Source organism: Mycteria americana, chromosome 1 (genome assembly GCF_035582795.1).
Source record: "Mycteria americana isolate JAX WOST 10 ecotype Jacksonville Zoo and Gardens chromosome 1, USCA_MyAme_1.0, whole genome shotgun sequence".
Classification (NCBI taxonomy): Eukaryota; Metazoa; Chordata; class Aves; order Ciconiiformes; family Ciconiidae; genus Mycteria; species Mycteria americana.
Window position 1 is genome coordinate 14,545,116 of NC_134365.1, and position 26,254 is coordinate 14,571,369.

Genomic DNA, 26,254 nt, shown 5'->3' on the forward strand with positions numbered 1-26,254 from the left:
GGAGCATGCATTAATTGCCACAGCAATGACGCCTTCTTGAAAGCTCCATAAATCACCAGGACCATGGTGCCCCACGCAGCGCACGTGAGCTGTGAAACAGACTGGCAACAGGGACATTTGTCTCCATTGGTGTACAATTACTTGCTGGCCCAAGAGTTTTCAGCAAGCTCATCATATAGCTGATATTTTTCTTTCTCTCTTAGAGGAAATGTGGATAAAATGACAAATCAGGTAAACTGGAAACATAATTTTATACTTTAGCACCAAGTTTTTTCCAGATTTAAGGCTTTCTAAGCTGTCTGTTGTAATGTTTTGTTCTGTGTGCATGAAACAGTCTTGTGCCTGCAGCGCTCTTAGTGCAAAACCACACTCTTAAAAATGACTCGCTAAACTGTCCTTGTAAAGAGTAAATTTATAATACTGCTGTTTAATGTCACATTGATTTTAAAGAAGAATACGTTAATCCATTAGCAAGAAAAAATCAAATGGCTTGGCTAAACGAGTGGAAAGCCCTGAAAAAGTCCTGGCTGGCATTTCTAGGAGCCGCTTTCTGTGGGTCGTAGGCTGGAGAGAGCATCATCGAGGGACACCCAGAGGTGACGGCTGCTGTGTCCCTGTGGCAAGGGACCAGCAGTGCACAGACTTTATGTGTGGTGGATACATTTCTTTCGCTGCTCAAATAAACATGCTTGAACGACTTCATACCCTTCTAGGAGAAAGACCAAGCCCCGTTGCTCTCTGGCATGTGAATAAACTACAAGGACTTTCTTTCTACCAAGGATTCCCTAACAAGCAGCAACTCTACGACTTTTTGGGTCAATTTTTAAAGGCACAAATGACACTAAACAGCTACTGATGCTAAAAGGCACTGATAGTTTTGTCTTCCACGGTTCAGTAGGGCAAACCTGAGGAAAGCCGGTACCCCGGCTAGGAAGAGTGCTGCATCCAGCGTATGCCGTGAAGCACTTGGCACTTGTGTGAGCTAATGCTCTGTTATAATCCTGGGCACATTTCTCCGCTGGTGGCTGTCTCTGATGCCCGCATCTTCCCTTTTACTCTTAACTCTCATAAGCTCGCCCACGTGGACACTAATTCTCACTGACAGTAATTTACAGAAAATCCTAAATCATGACATACACCACTGATACACCTATCAGATGTTAAAATATTTAGCACATGTTAAAATAAATTTCTCATCCCAGGGGATTAAGCAAACACAATTTAAAAACGTTGGTGTAAACCACCGTATATGGCACATATGTTAGTATGCAGAACCTGACTACATCTCCAGTTATAACAGCTTCTCCTGTCTGGCTTTGATTTCCTGGAGATAGATGGAGAGGGAGGGAGATTCTTGCTAATGACTTTTCTGCTGCAGAAAAGAAAAGTGTTCCTACTAACATTACCAGCTACCATTAGATTTCTTAAAAACCAGCTGGGAGACCTTTGCTCTGATCTCATTCTTTCAAGCTATGCGCATACCTAATATTGAAAAGCCACCGCTGTTCTGCTCAGAAGAAAAATGCAGCTGTCAAATGTTAGCAGATTAAATGCACCTTTTCAGCAGAACATTAAATGTGTAATTATTTTTTGTATGACTGAAGATTAATTAAATTTCGGGATCCAGATTGATTGCCAAACTTTGCAGCAGTCCATCTATGTTACCAAAAATGCTGATATTTTCAGACAACATAATATGAAAAGGTGAAGCTTTCTTCATGCTCTTCATCATAATTATTGCCAGCATTATCTTCAGGTTTGTATGCCTATCATTCTTCTATCTACCCAGAGCAGAGTGTACATATCCCATGGCAAAACCTTTCTACCCTGTGTATGTTGTGCTTAGCTCTTTGCCCTGTCAGAATAACAGAAATTGTTTCATACTTAATCTCGAAAAGCAAAAAAGGTCTCTGGCATCAATATAATTTACTACACTTGTATCTTAAACTTCATTAAAATCAGTCACCAGAATGTGTATTTTCCTTTTTGTTATAAAAATTTCATAGTGCTATATATTAAAAACCTTTAGGGAAATATAATTCCTACAGTTGTAATCTTGAATCTAAGAATTAGAAACAGGGCCATATAAAATATATATGTGACTATAATAAAGGACGGGAAAGGAAATTTTGAAGAAGGCTTATGAGCGTTCCAGCTCATAGGATCTTTCCTTTGAAAGCATTTAAAACTTCAGAAATTAAAGCCCACATGCAATATACTTCTACCAAATACAGCTATTCCTCTCAGATTTTTGAGTATTTCTTATAGCTCCCAGGAAATATATTTAATGTTACAAGTTTTTTCCGTTAGAATATTCTTAAACACCTTTGGTATATTGTAATTTTGTATTGAGTTATTACCAAGATGAGGAATTCTAATTTTTTTTTTTAAATGAGCTGATCTGAGCTCAATATATATAAATAATAAAAGTTCTATGTAGCTAAAGTGACTTGCAGATGTATCTATAGTTCCAGCCCGGGGCTGACTCAGGCATTATCCTGGAATTGGATGGAAGGGTACAGAAGAGGACACAGGGCAAAGCCACCCTTGGGCAGGAATGGACCAGGTGGGACGGGACCCGCAATGCCCCCATCGGCTCTGCCTCTCGTGTGCCCTCTCGCAGAGCATCTCCTTTCATCGGGATTTATTGGTTCTGCTGCAGCACTGCGTGAAGGTGGGTGCTGCCAGGTTTGCGTGGGTTTGCACAGAGCCAGCCCAGATTGTTCTGGGCTTGTGGTCCAGGCGTGCTTGGGGAGACTCCTGATTTTGCATGTGCTTTATTAAAATCGGTGGATGGTCTCACAAATGTAACAGTAAGTAATACCTTCTTCTCTAAATACATCTGATAGATACATTCCTCTCTAATCTGACACCAAACACAGGTGCTGCTAGACGAGATGAGCTCTTTGTTCAGCTTCTTCGTGATCTGCACAATTCCCAGGCATGGTCACTGCCAGGACATCCCAGGGCGCTGAGTCAAGCCCACAGGCACAGGCACAAAGTCGTGTGTTCCCCTTCATGACGGGAGCAGGCGCAATTTCCCTGCTGACCTGGAGAGACCCTCACGGTCAGATTTTGTCTCAGCTGTCCTGCGCTGCCTGCAAACTCCTAATCCCAGGGGATGGTGTAGGGGAGGTATCTATGGCTTCAAAGCTACAAATAATTTATGTTAATTTATCTTTACAAGTGGCTGCTTCCATGGGAAGAGACATGCCCCTGTTTCCCACAAGTACATTTCTTCCCGCTCATCCCGCACTGCCTTGGCTTGTTCTGTCACATCACCTGAGACTCGGATGCCGTTAAATCCATGTGTTCATTTTTACAGAAGCAGGCAAAAATGGGAAGTGCCCAGAACAACTGCAAAATTTTAAGGAAAAGCAGTAACTTTCAGTGTGCAGTAAAAGATCTTCTCTCCACTCACTCCTGCACCATGCGGGCAGATGTACTTACGCTTCGCGTTGCAGTGACTACCACTACCGGCATTAACGGCACGTAGATAACACTCCTCGTCATATTCATGCATATACCTTGGCTCGTGGTAGTTGAGATAAGAATAGTGTTCCAGTAGTTTCCAGGTAATGCCGTTGTCGTAGGAGTAGTGCAGCAGCACTCCTTCCCCGGGCTGGTCGGGTGCTTTGCAGGTGCTCAGCACTGACTTGCTGCCCAGGCGTAGCGTGAACTGCAGGAACCTGGATCAGAATTACACAGATATTTATAGGGTACCATATGCATAGTGTTGTGGGTTTTTTTTTTTTCTAACCAGGTTGGTTTCAGATCTTCTCAATCTAGACAGATTTTGATAAGTATCAGTTATGGGGTTTTGTACGTGCAATTTGTTTTTACTGTCAAGTAATGCAATGTGGCACATATAGTTAAAAAATGCCAATCATTACAGCATTTAATTATTTATTAGGCACTGAAGGGGAGGGAGAGATAGTGAATGGATCTAATCAGCTGCCACAAGCTGTCAAATAAACACAACCTTATAAATAATTAATTAGCACTTGGCTTTGACACTCAGGTTTGATATTAACGTTTCATATTTTCCATCTGAGCTCTACAATAACTTCCCTCCAGTCTGTTTTGGCCTCTGTTGTTTACAAAGCAGGAGGAAAAAAGACAAGGCTATGAAATCACCATTAAAATATAGAACCAGGAGTTTTTTAAAAAAACGCTTCCTCCTGCTAAAACAATCGGCTTAGTAACACACAAGGTTGTGGCTGGAAGGGGAGGGGTTCCCAGTTTCTCTGCCTCACACTGATGCTCTTTCCCTCTCACCTGGACTGGGAGCTGTCAAGGAAGGAGGTGATGAGCTGGCGCCTCCCATCCTTGTTGAAGACCAGAGCCTTGCCGCTGGCCAGGACCCCGCAGCCGAAGCTGACCTCGGCCCCCCGGATGGAGTAAAAATTGTGGTAGGAGGAGAGGCGGGAGCTGGCGAAGCTCTCCGAGATGAACACGGGGAAGGTCTGCGACGCCATCTCACACGCCGGCCCTGAAAAGCCAGGGTCGCACCTGCGGGTGGGGAAGATTGAGCAGCGTAATTAATGACCCATCTTCAACTGTGCTTGGCTGGCAAACCACACAGTGGCTGCAGTTGTTCATGAACTGAAGATGCCTGCAAAGTCTCTCTCACATCTAAGGACCAAGAACCTCTGTCACCTTCATTTAGGTATTGCACAACCAATGACTTTCTTTTAGCTAGTACTTACTTTTCCCATTTAAAAAAATCATCGTTATGAACACCCCACCAATCTACACATAACACACAACACAGAAATATTTTTATTCATTTTTGGAACAAAAATACTGCCAACATAATTCACAGTCGTTCATATGTAAAATGATTAATTTGCTTTTATTTGTAGCATGTCAGATGTGATTACAAGAAACTGAGTAACAGAACAGAACGCCCTGTGGGTCACGCTCTTGTTAATACCTAAAAATAGTTACACCATTATTTTGAATGTGCTTACTGATTTTGAGTAAGTACCTTTACTTTTTAGGCTAGAACACTTTTAACAAGCCAGACTTTCAGAAACAGTGGAGTGCTGACCTTCTGTCCTTGAGGTCTGTTAGGCTATGGGATATTAGAACTATGAAAATTGTGATTCTTTCCCAAAATCTAATATAAAAGTGATACAGCCCCACATCATCTCTAAAACAAGTATAAAGCATGCATCACTGACATTCCAGTGTGCTCTATAGCACATTTTAAGGTGAACTGGAAGTTAGACTCTCTCCCAAAAGAAAATTATAGAAAAAAAAATGAAATATGCTGCTGTTCAGAAAGATTGATCTTTAGCTCTCCAGTGAGCTTTATGCATTATGGGGGCTATGCTAGTTTTATATTTAGTCATCTCAAAAAGCAAGGGCTGAAATGAAAATCACTTCAACTTTCAGATCACCAAGTGAACTAACTATGTGACAGAAATTGAATACAAGTACTGAATTATAACTCTTACTTGCAGCCGTTTCTAGTACACTGTCCTCGCCCTGAGCAGAATTTGAGGCAAGATGGACCAATATAAACTGCAGAGAGAAGAAATCAGTTAAATGAAGGGTTATGCTATGTGATAAATAGATAATAACGAGTACAAGAAAGTATACAGACCTGATCATACAGTTATTGTATTTATCTTAATCCCACTAGCTGGAAGAGGTCTACAAAAGGATGAAATGCATTTGATTGTACCCGTCTGTAGAACTGAGTAATGGAATTTTGCTCTGTGTCAAGGATAGCCAGGGATAATCTATTATTTAATGGGTAATGTCTACCTGTGGCTTGAGACACTAGCAATGTTTTAATTAATGTACCTGATTTTTCTAAGACTGTGAATGAGATCAGATGATTTGCTATGCATTGACCATTTTCTTGCCTTCCCTTTTCTTCATCTTATTTCGGAGATGTAATGCAATATATATATTAGTCCATTCCAATAGCAGTCTTGTAGATTTTTAAAATGTAGCGCTGCTTCTCTCACTGGAATCCACATACTTAACTTCACTGGACTTACTGGAATTAGAATCTGCCCTGATATGTCTTAAGTAACTGTTAAATATCATACACTTTCACTGATTCTTTCAAATGGAATAAAACTCCAAATCATATGCACGCAAAAATACTCCAGACTTGTTTTACTCTTTTACTTCATCTTCTTCCAATGACTCCTAATCGAGAGTGTTGTTATTTTGTGAAAAGTATGAAGGATGGAAAGATGAACAAATCTCAGTATAATCTACATCTTATTGCACTACTATAAAGAAAAGCATTAATCTGGGTATAGAACAAATGCATTAATCTGGGTGTAGCCCAAACATTGTGGGCAATGTTCTTTCAATACAATATGATAAACAGGCCGTAACAATGAATAGTGTCATCTTTTCTGCTGAAGAATTCCTATTACTTGGAGTTACCCACTTGCACGGTGACTTTTGGAATGTCATCCAAATAGCCACCAATTTGAAATCATCTATAACAAGCAGTACTTATTCCCTCTCAGTTTTATGATGTTGCCCATCATATCAGTGTGTCAGTACTCCCTGGCAGACACACTCTCAATCCCTGTTAGCTACTCCCTGTAACTAACTCCCCATCAGACTTCATGTGATTTCTAGATTTTCTCACTTTTCAGGGTGCAAAAATTCTGTTCTGTCTGCTTGATTTATTTGTCTCTTTCGAGGTCTTTTTGAGGGGGTGGTAAAAGTAGAAGGGTTAAAGATGTAATGATGTCATTCAAAATGAAAAAAGCTTTATGAAAATTGGCGGTTTTCCAGTGTTTCTAAAAGATGGCCAGCTTCCAGATTTCATTTAAAACTTAATTCACATAAGAAACAGTTGTGAAGCTAAAAGTCAGAGTGCTGAATCCTTGAATATCTTCCTCTCTTCAAGAATTTGAGTAGCTTGCCAATATTTCTAAGTCTTTCCCTACAACACCGAAGTGCAAAGCTTCAGTTCCACTAGTATCTAACAAAGGAGGCATGCAGAACCTCATAAGCACGCTCATCTTTAAGACTTGATTCCCATGTCACGGTTCTACACCTCAAACAAATTTTAGAGCAGGCAGTTTTTAGGCAGATGGTTGGTAAAATTGCTTTTGAGATGGTACAGAGTGGAGCATGCAGCATCCTTTGATTAAACTGTATTTAGTTGTACAGGGAAAGGTAGTGCAGATATATGAATTGTCCGTTAATTTTCAAAATCTTGTTGTTTGTTCCATTGTAAAGAATTTGAATACTTGCATTGATTTTATTTTGCTCTTATTTCTGTGAACTTCTCTGAGCATCTCCAACACTTACAGTCTGCATTTTGTTAGGTAGCAACTCATCTTTGCAGATACTCACAGACATCTTCTTATGTATATATACCTAAATTTCTCCTTCATTGTACTTTCTTTTTCATGTAAATAATCATGTCTAAAGACAAGCATGAATACTCTATCCAGAATGTCATGATGATGCTACTTCCCATTAATGTGATTAAGAGAACAATTTTCATTACTTTTTGTGACAAACTTTCATTTGTAGCATTACATTATCAAGGCAGCTTCAAGAATTTTCTTTTCAGAACTAGGCAGTAATCTATTTTAACAATTTTGCAAAATGTAGCAATTTACCATTCCCAGGGTCCATATCAAACCTTACTAGGAATCACTACAAAATTTCACAGGCTATTGTACATCACCGTAAATCTTTAAATTACATACTTCACAAATCTAACAGAACAAATTCTGGGTGTAGTCTACTTAGTCCCAAAACATCTAAGGCGGATGAGCAAAGCTAAAAAATTTGCACCTTCTCATAGTTAGCCCTTTCAATCATACTTATTTCTGCATTTCATACCATGTATCTATTTTATCCTGTGTTCCTAAATATTTTTTCTGTGCTTTAAAGTATTTCCTTTCAAGCTCAGCCCCGGTTATCCTCTGCACTAAGTTTTATAATTATATGAGTCAATATAAGCTCCTCCCAGTTCTTCACATCCATTTAAAGAACAGGTAGGTGAAAAATAATTTCCTAAAAGAAGAATAGTTCCCTGAAACAGATGGTACTTTCCCCCTGAAGATATTGTAAACAATGTAAAAGTTCTGTCAGTGTTTGGTAGCAGCATTGCTTTATGAAGGTCTTCTATGTCCAGAAGGAAAAATGTGTCCCAGATGGTGTAACTGTTGCTTAGGCTGGCACAGTGCATGTCCTTAATAGCGCAGTGTAGTACCTATTTATGTAATTAGGACTCAGCAGTCAGAGGAAATGTTATATTAAGCCCTTGCCACCAATATCTTTCCTGGAAAGCATTCAATTAAAAGGAAAAAAAAGGGTAATCTACTAGGCTATTGTCTTTTCAAATGACAGAATTCCCCTCTAGCTTCAAAATGCACTTGTTACCAAGTGCAGAGATGAAGCAAAGGAATTTGACAAACTGAAAATCCTTTGACCTCTGATTCTGGAAAATACGTTTACTTGGAGCAGCATATAAAAATTTGCTCTTCTGATGTATCATGATCATGGATAAGAATACTAACTATTATCGATTGCCCACATATTTCCAAGGATTGGTCCTGTTTGTCGCCATCGAATCCTTGTGTCACTTGTTAACGCCGCATTGGGAAGGGGAATAGTTATTCGGTTCCACCTGAAATACACATAACACAAATAGTAACATTTTACACTGATAGTTGTTAAGCAACTGTATGTTTTGCACATGTGTTTACTTATACTGGAAGCTTTGTGAGAATTTTTAATTCTAAAATCTGCACAAACTAAGTAGTGAAGTTACTGCAGCTTTTGAAAATATAAATGAAAAAAAAAGAACTTGGGCCATGATATTTTCATAAACTATATGAATGTTAATTATTCCATTATAAAACCCAGCCTTTTTTTTTTTTCCCTGTACGAATGCATGAAGTCAGCAAAGATCTTAATCTGCTTCCCAACTCCTCCATCACGGTGAATATCCCTAAACTGCATACTGCATTAGACCTTTCAGTATGACTGAGCTCTGTTTGGTGGAAACCCTCAGGCGTAAGAAGAGGGGCACAGAGGATTTGGCCTGCTGTGGTCTGGGCCATCATTCTCATCTCATCCACAGTGGCTGCACTTCCTACACACGCCGGGCGTAATGGTTCCTATGAAAATGGTACAGAAATGGGGGTCACCAGATCATAGCAATGCTTTAACTACACTTTCTTCTCATGGTCATACCCGCTGCTCTGAAGTGTCTGTGGAAGTTGGGATACAGAGGGATGCAGAGTCGTGGGATTTCCGCTTTGCAACAAGATGTCACAGTTTTTATGGTCAGAACAGTACCGAAGAGACTTAATAAAGAGAAGGGCTGATATAAGAAAGTGACACCAACAACCATCTCCATCTGCAGAAGTACAGAGGATGTGCTTCATTGTAACCCAATATTGGGATTCCAAGTGAGTGAAGGTGTCTGAGGATGTAAACATGGCTTTGACTGATGGTTCCTCTGACTAAGAAGAAAACTTTTGTGGCTTTGACAAGGTATAACTTTTCTTTTAATTACCAGCATGCTGTCCACAGGTTTTTTTTGTAATTTATCTTTAGAATCAGCAAAATAATATTATACCACAGCAGAAGCCCCATATATTTCAGATTTCATTACTGGGCAGCCAGGGAGACCAGAACACTCCTTCCTTGCTGTCCTCAGCTAGTAAAAAATGAAAGATGACATGGGGTTGTGCTTTGCTGCTTTCTTCTGCCACCTATAATTCACTTCTCTAATCTTGCATCTCAGTTAGCTTTGCAGAGAACACTCTCACCCGCTGTAATTTTCGGAGGCGTAGACAGTGCTGTGGGGGAGGTGAGGCCCAGCACATATCTCAGGCAGACACTCGGTGTGGAGCAGGGACCAAGAGCGACCATGGTTGGTTGAAAACTCCAAGCTGACGCTGATAACACAGGGGAGGAAAGAAAGGAGAAAGACACCGTGAGCCTACCTGGCATAGATATGAAAGTAGAAGCACCAACACTGAGAAACCACCAAATCTGCTATTCCTAATAACTGATGCTGAAACGCGAAAGAATTTTAAGCAGACTTTGACACAAAACATCTTGAAAATACAAACGTGAAACAAATCTGAGTGTTTAAAAACCAAAAGGGCAGCCTATAGACTGAGGATTGTCTAAACACCTAGTCCTTCTTTGGCCACCATCTAGCTAGTGTTTTTACGCTGCTGCTGTTAAATGAGCTGTTGTTACTCTTATATTTCAGCTAGAAATGGTTTCAGAAATAATAAGGAGAAAACTTGGATTCATGAGAGCTAGACAGCAGCATGTGAGCACAGGACACTTATAACTGCTGGCTGCTAACCATTACATCTTCAGAAGGTGGTAAAAGACCACTAGTTATTCATGCATTGGCTGGCTCTTCCTTTCCGTTGCTGACAAATATTAACTTCACTGGACTCCTCAGTCACCTGCCTCCTCCACCCATCGTACCTAAATGGACACCAGAAAAGTACTATGGAACAGTGAAAGTGGCCAGCCCCCCCAGGACTGCAGAGGGTGGAGGGGACGTGGGGAAGGGCACCCTTCAGAGAGACCCGTAGCAGGCAGAGCCCGCGGGAGCCGTGGGAGCCTCTGCGCTGCCCAGCCATAGTGGTCTTTGGAGGCTTCCTCCCACGTCACAGAGCCTGGAGTGCTCAGTGGTGAATTTTGTGAGTCGCAGGGACATAACCATATGCAAAACCTCCAGGTTTGCCAGGAAAAAGGCTACTGTTCTCTGGTTTCATTGACTAGCTGTAAACCAAACCATCCATGTGCCGATAGTGACATTAGAGAACTGGAAACTCTATGAGACCATCCACTGAGTCTATGACAATGAGTTATTAAACCCATTCTCCCAAAAGTTCATTGACAAGTTCAGTTTTCAAAAAGCTATTGCTATAATTTTTTCCTTCCCTGTTTCACTGCATATTTAAAAAAACACTGTTTATAATCTAGGAGTGTAAGAAAATCCTTAGATCTTTTACATTCTGAGGACCTTGAAAAAGTAATATAGAAAGTGCTTGATTTATTAAGGATTTAGTATTTTACTGCAATACTCTTGTAATTTCCTTCATAAAATTAGCTTGTAATATTCTGTTTTATTTTAAGTAATGTCAACGGAACATTTTAAAAGTCATAATTCATCACCTCAATACTAAATTATTGGATTATAACTTTTCCTTTTCATTATAATTTGCTGACAATATTACTTTATTTAAATGTACCATCACTGTGATATTGTAAGTGTGCATTAAAACTGTTTATGGAGGTTTTGACTAATTTATTTCACATTTAACTGTACTGATACGTTGGAGGGTCATATTTACTGCATATATTCAGTGAGAGTCTCTGATGTGCAGTAATGAAAGCATTATGAATAATGCTGTAGACCAGGAGATGGGAAATGCTGCTGTATTTGGGAAATACAAATAGGGATGATGGGGACCACGTGCTTCTTTTGTTATGAAGAAGCTAATTTCTGCTTCAGAAGTAGTTTATGTGAAGGAAGAATATTAATCTTTCAAAATACATACTAATCTCCATCAGGTAACAGACTGAGACAGAGACTTTATATAACTTATATTTACAGGCCAGGAGTGTTTACAGGCAAAGTTTTCACTTTCCATGTAGAAAAACGTTGCTGCCTTCCCTTCCTATCAAGTACAAGTGCAATGCCTTGATTTTTGCTGCCCCTTGAATTCTGCTGCCCTGCATGGCTGCTAGGACTGTCAGTGCTAACACAGCTCTTTCCAGTTGGAAGTAGAAGAACATGGATGTGAAAGCATTTACTTCTCTTACTTTAAACTCTTGACTCTGGAAAAATGTAAAGTAACTTAATCCTCATAAAATATCAGGATAAACCAGTCTCACATGTACATAAGGAAAGAGGGACAGTGGACAGTTTGGTTTTGGGTCCCCTATTTGAAGAAGGATGTTAAGAAACTGGAGCAGTGGAGCAGAGGATGACCAAGATGTCCATGGCCTCGAGCACCAAGCTAGGGGGGGCTGGGGAGCTGGCTTGCTCAGCCTGGTGGGGAGGGGTGAGCTACAGCAGCCTGTGATGGTGCAGAGGACACTCACAAGGGAGGCAGAGCCAGACTGTCCTCAGTACTGGCAGGCACAGTAGAAAGGGCAAAGGCCATAAAGACATGGCTTCAGAGTTTTGGACTGGACATTAAGAAACCCTTTTTCACTTGAGCAGGTCACCCAGAGAGGTAGCACAATGTCCATCCATGGAGGTTTTCAAGTCATGGATAGGCAAAGCCATGGCTGACCTGACCTATGCTAGTAACAATCCCACCTGCAGCAGCAGGTTTCACTAGATGACCTGTGAAGGTCCCTTCCAACAAACATTTCTAATATTCTACAAAATATGGAGCAGCAAATGACTCCTTTCTTTCCCTTTCCCTGCCCATTAACTCCATGGAAAAAATAAAGTTGAATGTCCCAATAAAGTGAAGCCAGCAAAAGAGTTCTGTGGTCAGTGTACAGGCAGTGAGGTCCTCATACTGACGGCTGTCAAGAAGAGGGCCATTTATCACCAGCCTTACAGGAGTTAAATATGCTTGTGGCATCAGTAATCTCTGGGAGGTCAGTAGGGCAGGTTCCTGCTGCTGCCTTTCCCCCTTACACAGTATTAAGAGGTAAATCTCATATCCATTAGAAACTGGAGCAAAAGTTGCTCTGGAATCATGAGCATATTTTAGAATAATGGACTAAGAAAAGCAAGTTTTGACCTGGAAAGCTATTTAATAGACTTCTTATTGCATATGAGGTATATAAACCTGGGCCTGCGGAGATCAGGAGAAACATTAGCTTTTGAGCAGCTTATATTTGTCTTTATTAATTGGCTTCGTTCTTTCTGAGAAAAAAAATCCAAATACTCATATAGATGATATAAACCAAAATGTGCTAGAAAGCTGATAATCAAAAGAGAAATCTCGTCTGTTATACCTGTTACCGGGTTGATAAGTTCCACAACCCAAATTGATGGAAAATTGGATCATGTGAGTCACCGTGGAAGGGAGCACTGGAAGGACGTGGAAGTAATCCACAGCCCAGACATTCCTGTTGTGGCCTTGGTGACTCTTTTGCTTCAGGCAAAACTTGGTTGCTGGAGTCTGCAGGTCCGGACTAATGACAACAGAAACCAAAGATGGAACCTTTAAAAGAAATTAAATCAGGCTTAAATAAAAAAAAATATTAAAAAAGGTCACAAGGTACTATTTAAAATAGAAAAGCAACTTCAAATGTGCTGAACCAAACATGTACTTTTCTCTCTCCTTGCTTCATTTCTGTTAACTTTTTTTAGTCACCTTTCCCCACAGAAGATCCCAAATAAAAACATTTTCTGTTATGTGCATAAGTAGTACATAATTAGACCTTTATTATGTCAAAAGAGGATGTCAGCTTTAAAATGGCTTGTTTTAAAAAAAACCTCCAGAATGCAGTCAGTGTAATTTCAGATCCTATCTCTCCCTGAGTTTCCCAATTAATTTTTATTATTTTACAATTACAGTTTCCTTAGTTTTAAAAAAGTTCTACCCCATCTTTCACACAGAAGCAGGCGAGGAGGGAAGCCGCGCACAATGAAACAATGCAAGTGACTCAACCAAACCCAGGCCAACCCGTACTGTAAACATTTGCTTTCTGGATGCTAGAGTTACAGTGAAAATGCACACAGACCTGTGCTTGAAATCAGCTGCATCTTTACCACCAAATCTCCTACATACTGTGTAAGCATACTGCATTTCCATCTCTAGCGCATCCACGTGTATATGTATTACGTATCAATTTTTGCTATCTTTTTTACAGCAGCAGAGTAAGGACACCTCAGGGCTGGGTTACTCAGGGTAGACGTGGTCTAAGTGCTTCCTTGCCCTAGACAGGAAGGATCCGGACAGCAAGCTCGAGGTCCTTATTGTCCTGCCTGGGTGGCGGATGTGGTTGGAAGGAGGCTGCACTAACGGCGGAGGAGAAGCTGCCTGCGCACACTGCCAGCAACCACATCCTATGACTGAGTTCATACCCACGTCACTGCAGACCCTCTAAGAGGGCACACAACTGTATTTAAAATGGAAATAAAAAGTGTAAAATGTGAAATTTCCTGCAGCAGGCACAGGAAAGACATCCAGGCACTTCCCAGTCACTCTCCTCCCAGCCACTGATCTTACCATGGCTGACCCTGGCTCTCAGGATGTAGCTCCCGAGTATCAAACCACGGCTAGCAGGAGTTTGACTGGAGACAGGAGTAATTATTTGTGAGGAGGCGTTATCACCAAAGTTTTCAGCTGATGGCTGAAAGTTTTTGCCCATTGCCCATTTGCCTGTTATCCTAGCACTAGCCAACGCCGCAGTCCTGCTCTGGGGAGGAGTAATCAGCAATAACTGCAGGGCCGTGTTGCAAAGGCACCCTATCACTGTGAGGTCTGCACGTGATTTATGTGCTTGGGAAGATCACGTTTGACTGCCCCTATGGAATGCAGCATACAGCATTGTTGTGATGGCTTAAAAATGCATTGATCTATCCATCCCATCCACCTTCTTTGTTTAAGACGATTTACCTTGTAAGCAGCATAGGTCAGGGTATCAAGAGGTATGTGTTCCCTCCTGCCTTCAATCTTGGCATAAAGTATGACATCATTTTCATGGGATCCTCCAGAATCACAAGTTCCCCCTGTACAACACACATTTGAGGGAGAAAAAAATTAATCGAAGTCCTTGTTATTGGAAAGTGGAATCATATTACGCAGCCATAATTACAAAAATAATTACAACCAGATGCTATTTAACTTAGGATATGAAACAAAAGAACACCAGCCCTAAGGACACAATGTATAAGAACTATTTGATCAGATACAGCATGCCAGAGATCGAGGGGCTTGACAATTATGAAAACCCCAAGTAACTCTCTTAATCAGCTTATCAAAACAATTTTAATAGACAATGCTGTGCCCAAAGCAATACTTCTATCTGTATGCTTTAAATCCTATTTAGATAGAAATGCTCTGCTTTTTGAGTTCTCATCAGTAAACTGTTATTTAGTACTCACAGTCCGTGCAGCCACACACATCATATGTGAGGACCTCTTAAACACTTCTCAGCTGATAGTTTGGCAGCTGAGAATTTGCTCTTAGTAGGAAATGAGAAAGACTGCTGTACCTTTTTTTGTTGTGCTGCTGCTTCTGCTATCTACACCATATCCTAAAAGGGATGGATGGGGTCTGTTGTATCACAGAAAACGTGTGTTGTGGTTGCCTCACTGGAATGGGGCAGCATTTGAAATATCTTCGTATTGGTAGAACCCGAAACACCTATTAACCTTCTCCGAGAGAGCAGACGTATTGGCAAATTTAAGCATTAAGCTCTGCATTATAGTTGTGAGATGGACATCATCACACTAGTTTGGTGTTTTGGAAAAAAGTTTTGAAAACAAAGTATCTGTAATTGAAATAGGAAACATCATTTCCCTGTACACTATGGGTATTGCAGGTATCAAAAAAAAAACAAAACAAAAGAGAAAAAAAACAGGATGGGGAAGCTTCTTTGAAAAGTCCGTAAAGTAGAAAGGTTGCCTATATGAAATGTTTTCTCTGCTATTTTCACTACAGATGGCCAATTCTTGGAATGGAATAGGCAAAGCAGTCCAGAGAGCTACATAATATGTGCATCTTTGATGTGTATTATACTGTAATAAGGAACATCCATGTATCCTTTCAAATCCCTGCTTGCCTGAATGTTTAAACTATTATTTATTTAATTTACAAGTACGTACAGAACACGTTTTTCAAGTGATATCCCACTATCCTCTGTGCCTCCATGTGCTGACAACTTCTCCCCTAAGTTCAGAAGGTTGAGCAAATTTCTTTCCTGTTTCTCCTGCAGGTGTTGTAATACTTGGAAGAACTGGGAAAAAGCATCCTCTTTTTCCTGTGCTTTATTGGTAATTCATGTAACACAGAGGAGATGTGCGACAATTTGGGACAACAACATGAGGTCTTCCACTCATTAAATAAAGAGTGTTTTTTCTTGTTGATTCAGAAGGTTGCTTGTGGAGGTCACAAGTTTAGTCTCTGCTTCCTCCTTTATTATTCTATTATTCTCTACTTTTAAGCAAAACCCCTCACCTCCTCTAAACCTGGTGTTGAGAGAATAACCTCATGCAATTTCCTTTATGTGCAAAATAAAAGTTCTGGAAAAACACTGTGAGGTACTGAATGAGGTACATCACGTGCATAGGGATTTTGGTCTGTTGCAACGCCGAACTAATGCAGTTGCACTGACAACAACGGTGGGGAGGGGAAGTGGCAGGGCAGGTTTGTTCTTGGCTGCTTTCTTAGCCCTGGTAAATCACTGAGGTTGCACTTTGTCCCAGCAGGGAAGGTCCACAGATGATGCTAACACCGCATCAGTGCTTTTCACTAGGGATGCCACATGTAGGCCATACCTCCTCCGAGACTGTAGCACACTATAGCACACTCTGTGTGACCCTCACCCTGGGCCAATACATTAGCAGAGGAAAACGATTATGAATATAATAAGAGCTTTTGAGCAGAAACTATTCTGTGGGTTCGGCCAGGTAAGGCTGTCCCACCTCTGTGCTACTCCTATCTCATCCTCGGGTGCAAGTCTGTTCACTCTGATGGATTAACACCAGGGTCCACACGGATGTGACTGTGGGAGGATATGACAGGTACCTGTAAAATCCTCTATGGTGTGAGGATGACAAAGATATGAACATCTCTTCTAATATAAGAAGTAAGGGAGATGAAATGAAATTAGAAGGTACAAGACAAGATTACTTCTTCACGTGAAGAATTGTTTAACTATGGAGTGGCTACAGGGCCTGGTGGGCACAACAGGCAGGTTCAGTTGATAAAAACTAGTACCAAGGATCATTTCAGACACTGTAGAGGGACCTGCCTGACCTACCTGCTACTCCAGCAGGCTGCGCCTCTTCCACAAATCCTGCGTTATATCTGGTAGACTTGTGCTGATATCTCAGATATGCTTGGACACCTCAAGTGGCAACAACAACCTGTGCTTGTGTAATGAATCTTGCCTGAGGACTGAACAAGAGTGAACGCACACCTATGCATGCAGCAGGCGCTTAAGTTTTCTTTTTATCAAAGGAGAGCCATCCCATGCAGTCAGTTGAATCCAGGGAGCTGCTCAGCTGGTCTAGCACAGATATCTCATGGTGAGCTGCATGGGTTTTTCCAGCAATGGTACTGACCACATCTTCTCTAACTATAAATGAAGTTTAGACACTGACCTTACATGGACACACCTTCATGTAACTTCTATATTAAACTGCTTTAACCTGGAGCTACATGTTTATATCAGCCAAAAAAAATGGCTGGATAAATCCATGGAAGAAACGCCCACCAAGGGCTACTAAACCCAGAATGCCCTGTCTTGTTCAGAAAGATTTTCATTTGCAAGTCAGTGCCATCTGCAAGAATATTTTTGGGAGGCCTATTTATGTGCCCACCATGTTTGCACACCTGTGTGGGCATCCAGAAGGGTGGACTCTTGGTCTGACCAAAAGTGGTCAGTCTTACATCCTCATGGTATCACAGTCATGAATCAGAGCTATCCTCTTCTGAGGAGTATTTAAAATAGTTCTAGACACACTGCGCAATTTAAATCTCACGTGCTCCACATGTATTACATTAGGAATATATACTCACCCATGCTGAAATAAAATCTTAAGTTCCCATAACCTGTAGTGTCCATGTATGGAGTGCATATTTTTCTTTCTCCATCTCTGAGAAATACCATAGCTGAGCCAGATTCCAGTGTCCCACATTCAGTACCAATGACGGCTCCAAATATGTCCCACCTGGAGAGGTCAACAGTGGGTGGAGAATGTGCAGAGGCACGTTACTGAAAAACTCATACAAAACACGTTCTAGGAATTCATTTGTACATACAGAAGTAGCTGCTGCTACTCTTACAGAGGACAACAAAATGCAGTGTTTCAAATATGATTCTTACAACATTACTTACATATTCAATACTGGTTTTTAAACTCAGTTGACTCAAATAAAGCGAAGTAAATGTAAATATTTTACATAAGTTGGCAGAAAAGCATGAATTACTAAAAAAAAAATGAGGCTTTTAATGAATGCTATTACCAAATATTTAGTGTTGTGTTGTTCTGTCATCTTCATTATTTTTCTGGAATACAAATGTTTAAAATATAATTGCATTCTGTTTCATTTCATATAATCTAAGGTTTATAGATCAATGAAACTTGAAAAGCCACATGTCTACCGTATCTGCTATACAGTCATTAAATATGTAGATAATAGCTGAAAATGCTCTCTCTTCATCTTTTTGAGCATTTAGGGTAACAGTTTTTAGCTAACACATGAACAGAGTATGAAAAAGACTGCTGTGTTTTTAATATGTGATGATACAATCTTTCTCAGTTTTTCTGTGCAACGTTTTCTCTTATTTTTATTCAGTGATAATTAAAAGAGCTGTTGCAGAATTTTCAATTAAATATTTTTTATTGAAAACATGTTTTCATCCTGAAAGCGCTGGTTTCTTCAAAACTCGATTAAAATATTTTGAAAGATTACAAATTGTTGAAAACTCATACATTATTTTGGTTTGATACATTATTATTCATGTTGAAGTCTTAATTAATTCATAATAAAGTATTTTAAAAATATAAGGCTGATAAAGCAATGAAATTATTTAGAATCACTAAATCCTGATAATCCAATCGTTTAACTAGCCAGCATGATTCAGGATGAATGGGAAAACACTGACGTTCAGAAACCTTTGTGGGAAGGCAGAGCCTTTTCCTGTCCACTTCCAGCAGAAACAATCTCTAACAGAGATCTGCCATACGACAATTTCAAAAACTGTCATTTCAAGAACTTAACAGTCTATTTATCAGTTTAACCGTTCCAATTATTTCAAAACGTATTTCTAGTATCTTCTTAAAAGCTGCCAATTTCCCTATTGACCTAACTGTGACAGACCAGCAACGTGCCCGTTTAGAAATCCTGCTTTAAAACTGTCAGTCATTTACACAGGAATTAGTGAGCTTAGCACCACTGAAGAGCTTTTTTGATATAAATATAAATATGTTAATGGAAGCCCAGTTTAACTTAACCCTAATTCTGAGGGAAGTATTTTAGTTGTGCAGACTTTTTAAAGGTAATGTGCAATATAATCAAAATAGAATTTTGAAAATGGGTCTCTTGGGCTGAAGGCAATTACCGAATTAAACAGTTGTGCCTACTTTAACTCACACAACAAAAATCTCACAATGCTCCATTGATCTTTCGTATGCTCTATTTAGCTCAATTAAAACACTCTCTGTAGTGACCCACAAAACTACTCAGGGTCATGAATGATGCAGATCATGGATGTTTCTAGGGATCCTCTCCTCTTAGGCAGCATTAGAAATGAAAACCAGAAAGTTCTACAACGTTAAAAAACTGGCACTTTAATAAAAATACATCAAAACACTGTAAGGATAAATGGAGAAGCAACCTGGGTGATGGCATGACAGAGATGTAGACATTCTTGATCAAACATTACATTTGGATTCCTTAATCCCTCACATGACTCCTGAAATTCTTCTTTACAAAACATATGATAGAATGATACATGGGTCTAAATTAGATCTACTGGACACGGAGGACCAAAGCTGCAATGTATCTGCTAGAGAGGCCAGAGGCAGCCTGATGTGAGGATCTGTCCACTTTTAGGATCAGGCCCTAATTTATGCAATTAAAGAGAAACAGAATGACAGTGGGAAGACGCGTGGTACTAACAACAGCAACCCCTATCCAGGTAGTCTACTGCTTTAGGTGGGACATGCAAAAAATACCAATCAATTGCTTATTAAAAACACCGGTAAGCTCCTCTGCCCTCACTGTGGAGATCTTTCAGATGTCTCGCACCCGAGAGCATGTGGCGCAGAGGAGGGTGGTGGTGACCCCTCCGTGGGAGCTTCCTTTTGCTCTTCTTCACGAGGGATGCTTTTGCCTGTGCTTTGAGAGCTGGCAGGCTCCAGCCGATGTTACAAGGGAAGCCTGAGAACTTCCTGCAAGCTCTGGCTCAGGCATAAAGTGTTTCTGTGACTATTTGAATACAGTAAAACACTATTTCAAAAATAGTTCAAATAACATTCAAAAACATTTCTCTAAGAAGGAATTAAAGCAGCTCATCTGTTTGCAGTTGTGTACAATTCCCAAAGCAAAGCCCCACAGAAATGTTGCAAAGCGGGCCAGGGGTGGTAAACAATTTTACACGACGCGGATGTAGCCCATAACATCACCCGAGTTCAGTGTGTATTCACGGCTGCGTGCAACTCAAACCTCCATTCTTATAGCAACAATTCAAAGAAGGAAGTTTCTAATACAGAATAAAATTAGAAAATAAAAAAATAGAAAAAAATAAGGAAAAAGTCGTGAGGACTTGTGCCTTGGCACAAGTGAGGCTGCTTAGTGCCTTGGAAAACAGTTCCCCCCCGCTAGAGCAGGCTGCTGCACCACCGAGATTTTACGTGCTGGGGGGCAGAGCAGGACCTGGGTCCTGGGACTGCAAGCAGGCTGAGAGCGCAAAATGCATCGGGGGCTCACACCCTGCCTCGCTCCTACCCGGGAGCGGCAGCACCTGCAGATTGGAGTTAGACGCTGCGTGACAGGGAAAAAGTAATATTCCTAATGCGGAAGAAATTGTGCATTTGCTGACCAGGGTGTGGTATAAGCATTTTATTTCCGTATTTCTACTCACTGCAGTATTTACTATGTAATTATTTTTTAAAAGTTTACTTATTATCTAAGAAGGAGGTGTCCCGATTCGAACAGCTGACGATGAGGGGTCTGGCCCTACTTAGCCCAACTAAACACCCGGCCCGGCAGAGACAGGATCTACAGACAGGGCAGATGTCCCCAGGTAACACTCCCATCCTGTTTTTTCAAGATGGAAAAGAGACTAAGAGAACATCTCAAATGTATCCCACATGGTCACCTAACACACAACACACATGTACTCGTTTTCTTTCCTTTGTCTGGACATGGGTTGGTTATTCAAACTGGGACAGAGTTCACGGTGAATATTTTTTCTGTAAGCCCCAAATAAACCACGTGTCCACAGGACACATTAGCATATATCTCTTAAAAGGCGCTCTTTACCTTCAGCAGAGCACAGGCAGCGTTTGAATCAGCTGCTAATGATCTGAAGCACTTTGTAGGTTAAAATCAACATTCAGTAGAGACCCATAAATTAACAGTGTATGTTTCTCATTGCCCTGGGGTTACAGCAACTAATGAAATTCTTTTTTTTTTTAAATAAAAAAGATTCAAGATCACATTGTTGGTTATTTTCTTTTTGTCAGAATTTATACACTGAGGTATATAAAATGATACTTCTTTACCAGGACACTTTTTTTTTTAAAGCTCACTCATGTTTTCCTAAGAGTGGTAATTTTGCTGTCCTGATGGCTTCTTTACTGTCTTTGCCCTTGCAGCAGTCCCTGCTGGATCTGGCTTTACAGGCACTCTTTGAATCCCTGTATATATTTAAAGTAAAAATAGTAAACTATTGGCCGGATCCTCAGCTCTGGCACGGCAGGCATGGGCATGTTCTTGGTGCTGGAAGGTGAGAGCAGGCTGCTGCTTCAGCTGTCCTGCCCCCACCTCCTCCTCCCCCGGTACCTGCAGGCTTCTGCACAAGCAGGAGCTCTCTCATGGCAAAGTGTGGCTCGCAGCAGGGATCCAGAGGGGCATGAATTTGATTTCATATGGATAGGAGTTTGTTAAAAACACTCAGGTGTGACAGAATGAAAAAACAGATCAACGTCGCGTGTTTCTTCCGAATGACTATATAATTTAGAAGCACAACTTTTTTCATTGAAAGCTTTGGTGACAGAATGGTCTGGAGACAGACTGCTCCTCCTGGGTTTTCCAGACTTGTTCCTTCCTAAAATCTACCATCACCCGTTATTTACTGTATTGCTATTTATCCTAGTCACAATCTTCCCTGACTCCAGAGCAAAGACAAAATGCAGTTCTCTGTTTACGCAGTTTCCTGATCCCCGCAGGGATGCTGCACGCCTGCGTAGGGCCCCGCGCAGGCGAGGGACACTCACCCTTTAGGCTGGCTCTCAAACTCTTCTGCCCACTGCTCCTGGGCGTCCTCCGTGGAGAGGTCCACATCCCGGGTTGTGGCAAAATTGAACTCGCTGCCTTCTGTCCCGTGGAAGTAGATGGAGTTTCCATCCGACTGGCAGCTATGCTGTGGACAAAAGGAGGTGACGTTACATTGGGTTTGCCAGGGCAGTTGCCCTGACCACACGCCATCAGAGCTCAGAGCGAGCTGTACATTATCTAATGCCTCACCGACGCCTGAAACAAAATAAAAATAAAAAATGGATGGTCATCTTTTATCTTTCTTGGCCCACTCCCAATGATAATTGTGTCCTAATCCCATACCTGCTTCTCTACAAATGCATTTCAGACCATTGTAAAACTGTGTTTGCATCAAAAAGATATGCACCATATCTTTGGGTGTTTATTTCTATTTTAAAGAATTGCCATTATGTCTGGCACATACACAACTGTGTGTACAAATAACTTTAGTAGTATATCAAATATTGCTATGGATATTTTGTTAGCATAAGAGTTTCATGCTGTGAAACACATCAGATTTCCACGCCTGAATTTTTGCCAGCAGAGGTGTTTGCATTTACAATTGCTCTGCATTGCCATACAGTAAACTTTGGGCCTGAAGTGTATGAGTAAAAAGCCTATTGGCTATATTTAATTCAAATAGCATAACAAATAGCTCTATAGGCAGCTAGCTCTTGTGATACAGCAATCTCAGGGGTTCTGAGGCTGCCCCCACACCCAACGTGCCTGCTTTTCCTATTGCATTTCTGTACGTACCACCTCAGCGGCATCAAATGAAGCCAGGCGTCTGCCCCAGCGTGCCCCAGCTACCACCCCTCTCCAGGCATATTGACCTGAGGAGCACGTGGAGACCTATGTCTGTGAGGAGCACGGGGGGGTTACAGTACAGATTTCTTCTTTCTCCCATCCTACTTTTGCCCTCTTGTGTGTCTGATAAAACAGTAAAAGTCTGCAAAATCTGTGTGGCTGAAGCAGATACTGTAAGCTTCTAAAAAAGATCTACCTGGCCGTAACGCAAACTGAGAACTTGGCATTTTATTGAATTATGCGTAGTTATAAAAATACTGATAAAAGTAATAATTAGCTCAAACACTTTTTTGGGGGGGAACTCTTGGTCGCATTAAAAATGAAAGCTGAAATAAGAAATGGTTAATTAGAATAATTCTGCATTCTTACCACAGTTCAACATCTGAAAAAGAGATACAATAATGCCAAATTGCATTGACCTTTTCAGTATCGTCTATGCAGTGCCCTCTTGTCTCTGAACCTCTTCATAGCTCACTGAAGGAAAATATGACAATCACCTCTTCTGCATTTAAAAAGGTCACGGTAGTGCCATAGAAGTGAATAACTAAATTTTTAACAAAGAGAAAGATGTGGCAAGAAATGAAAACTGCCCAATACATCTCTGTCTATAGGATTTTATGAGCAAAGTACAAAATAACACATTTTGTCAGATTCTATAACTCTTCCTTCATTTATCAATGCAAAAAAAGGCGTAACTGAAATTCTTTTGTTGATGATTTTCAAGTATGGTTGCCAATAACTTAGCAATTAATTTATATTTAGGAATGTAATTTGTGACTACATTTCTAGAGGTGCCTACACATTGTTAGAAAAAAATCTGAGTACTTGAAGTCTGATTTTTGTAGAGACTTTCTGGTCTATAGCTGAGTGACAACAGCTCTATGTTTATTAACACTGACTAAATATCACTTAAAGAAATAAACAAACTATAAAAATGTAAGGACTGTTTCAACTTCTAAAATAAACAAATTGCTGTTAAAGTGTTGTTCTTCCAAAGAAAGGTCAAAGCAATAGAAAGATTCTGAAATGTTCATAATTTATCACAGAAATTAAATAATTTTGTCACAAGTGTCCTTGCTCTGTTAATGCACCATATACACAGTGCACTATATATGCAGCAGCTGCCACTGGAAAGGCAGAATAATTTACACATAAAATATTTTATAACTTGCAGAAATTAATGAAACAATTTTACATTTTACTTCTCTTTGAAAAACACTATTTGTACTATGCAGTTATTTATAATTGACTGAGAAATGGCTTTTGTTCACTGATTTTATCCTTCATGCTTACAGGTATTGCCAACATCAGAATTTTAAGAATTATTTGTTTATTTTGCCTCTTGCTTTTCAGCATTTTCTTCATTTGCTGAACAGAAACGAAGTATCCTTTATCTGTCAATCAATCTGCCACAAAACTCCTATTACCTGCAGGCAGTCAAGTAAATACAGTAAAAATAAATATTCAGGCTAAAACTTAATTCAAATGTATACGTAACCCTTCATCTCTTAGGAAACAAATAGACAAATAAATCCTACTGAGCTAGTTACTACAATTGCATACAAGCTTTGGAAAATCCTTTATAAGCTTTACTTATTTCTCAGTTGCTAAGTTATATGTAAGCGTATACTTGATAGTGGGGTGTGTAATTAGTAATCTCTTGCCTGATGAAAGCCACCTATTAAAATAAACACCAAACAGATACAACCCCATTATCACTTAATGTTTGTAAGTCCTTCTGCTGTCTAACAGAATATTTACTGGAGTACATCTGATGGAGTTTCCATTTAGGTTGTCAAGATAAATAAATGGGCAGTTTGGCAAAGGGGTGAATAAGTAATTATTTATACAGTGGTGTAAGATCAACCCTTTATGAAAGCTCAAAAGCATCATTTATTTCATCAGTTCTATCGAACTATCTTTATGCTTTTATACACAGCTACACAGTATCTATGAATATGTATTTTATGCGTATTTTATGCATATTTTATGTGTTAATGAACCACACAACGTATGCCTCAAATCACCCTCTGCTCATGTTAACTTTGAATCTCATGTGAAACAGCTATGCAGAAAAGTTCAGACTGGGGTTTAACTCCCGTTATTCTACATACCTATGATAGCAGTAATAGAAGCTCATTACCTTTAAAGAGAGTAAGAAAGATGCTCAAAACACAGGTACAGCTTTTAAAGAAGTTCTGAGGGAAGGCCATCATTTTCTGGTATATTTTTTCCCCAGTGCCACCATTTGGGACCCTGGACATGCCCATGGGAGAAGCAGACGAGAACGAGCCCCATTTGCATGAGCCATGCTGCCCCAGCAAGGGCCAGGGCTTCTCTGCTCATGATCTCGTCCTCTCCCACCTGCCACATTTCCCTCGCCTCTATAATCATCACCCACAGTTCACACTTAGCTTCCATATTTTCCTTTTCATTTTCCAAGAAGTTGCTCTCTGTTACTGCTTTTACTGCTTTTTTTTCATCTGATGGGCTGCTGAGGGGTGAATAACCTCAAAGAGCACTCAGCCAAATTTTCCAGGAGCAAAAGAAGCTCCACAGGAGATGGTCCCTCACCGGCATCACCCCCAACTACCTTGTCAGTCTTGTTCAACATCCAGGAGGCTGCTGACTGTGCTGGATTATTTTGCGGTTTTGTAATAGGGCTTGAACAGATTAGAGACTGAACTGAAACCATCAGACTCATTTTCTCTTGGGTTCAACCCAGGATTTGAATCCAAGCCTTTAGAAACGAAGAACTAAAGTACAATTTACATACTGTGCTGCCTCTTTCCCAAATTAAAGGCTTTACACTTACAGTGGTAGTCTATATACTTCCACTATTTAAGGACTGAATTTTACAGGTCTTTTTTTTTGTCATTCTAAAGTGATAAAAAATGTGGAATGAACATGTACTGTGTTTTGAAACTAACTGGATTAAGTTTTCCCTAAACTGGAGATACTGTAGATCTCTCCATGTAGATGTAGAGTTCTCTTTTACGAATTCCAGATTAAATTTGTTCTGTGTTTCATCTTTATTTAAATTTAAATAATTTATAAGATAAGAAGAAATTAGCTTGCTGTGCAAATTTTGTAACTAAAAAGGCCAAATGACAGCAGCTTGTAGGATATTTCTCCTTGTTACCATGGAAGCATCAGCTGTAGGTCCATAGCTAAAGCAGAGTTCAATTTTATTTAAAGGGGATTAAAAGCATGTGGAACATTTAGTGTGTCTTTGCGCAAATTACAACACTGAAAAGTTAACTAATTTGTGGAAAAACTAA

The 26,254-nt window shown here is 40.2% G+C and overlaps 1 protein-coding gene across 1 annotated transcript in view; it reads right to left on the reverse strand.

Moving 5' to 3' along the window:
- The window catches only part of RELN (reelin), a 293,553-nt gene that overhangs the window by 94,951 nt on the left and 172,348 nt on the right, over window positions 1–26,254 (reverse strand). Inside the window, exons 11-19 of the mRNA XM_075491501.1 lie at window positions 22,127–22,272; window positions 17,700–17,851; window positions 14,571–14,683; window positions 12,961–13,169; window positions 9,780–9,908; window positions 8,520–8,629; window positions 5,463–5,529; window positions 4,279–4,512; window positions 3,528–3,689 (exon numbers count right to left, since the gene is read on the reverse strand). Of these exons, the coding sequence (XP_075347616.1) occupies window positions 3,528–3,689; window positions 4,279–4,512; window positions 5,463–5,529; window positions 8,520–8,629; window positions 9,780–9,908; window positions 12,961–13,169; window positions 14,571–14,683; window positions 17,700–17,851; window positions 22,127–22,272 (1,322 nt within the window). The remainder of the gene's footprint in view (window positions 1–3,527; window positions 3,690–4,278; window positions 4,513–5,462; window positions 5,530–8,519; window positions 8,630–9,779; window positions 9,909–12,960; window positions 13,170–14,570; window positions 14,684–17,699; window positions 17,852–22,126; window positions 22,273–26,254) is intronic.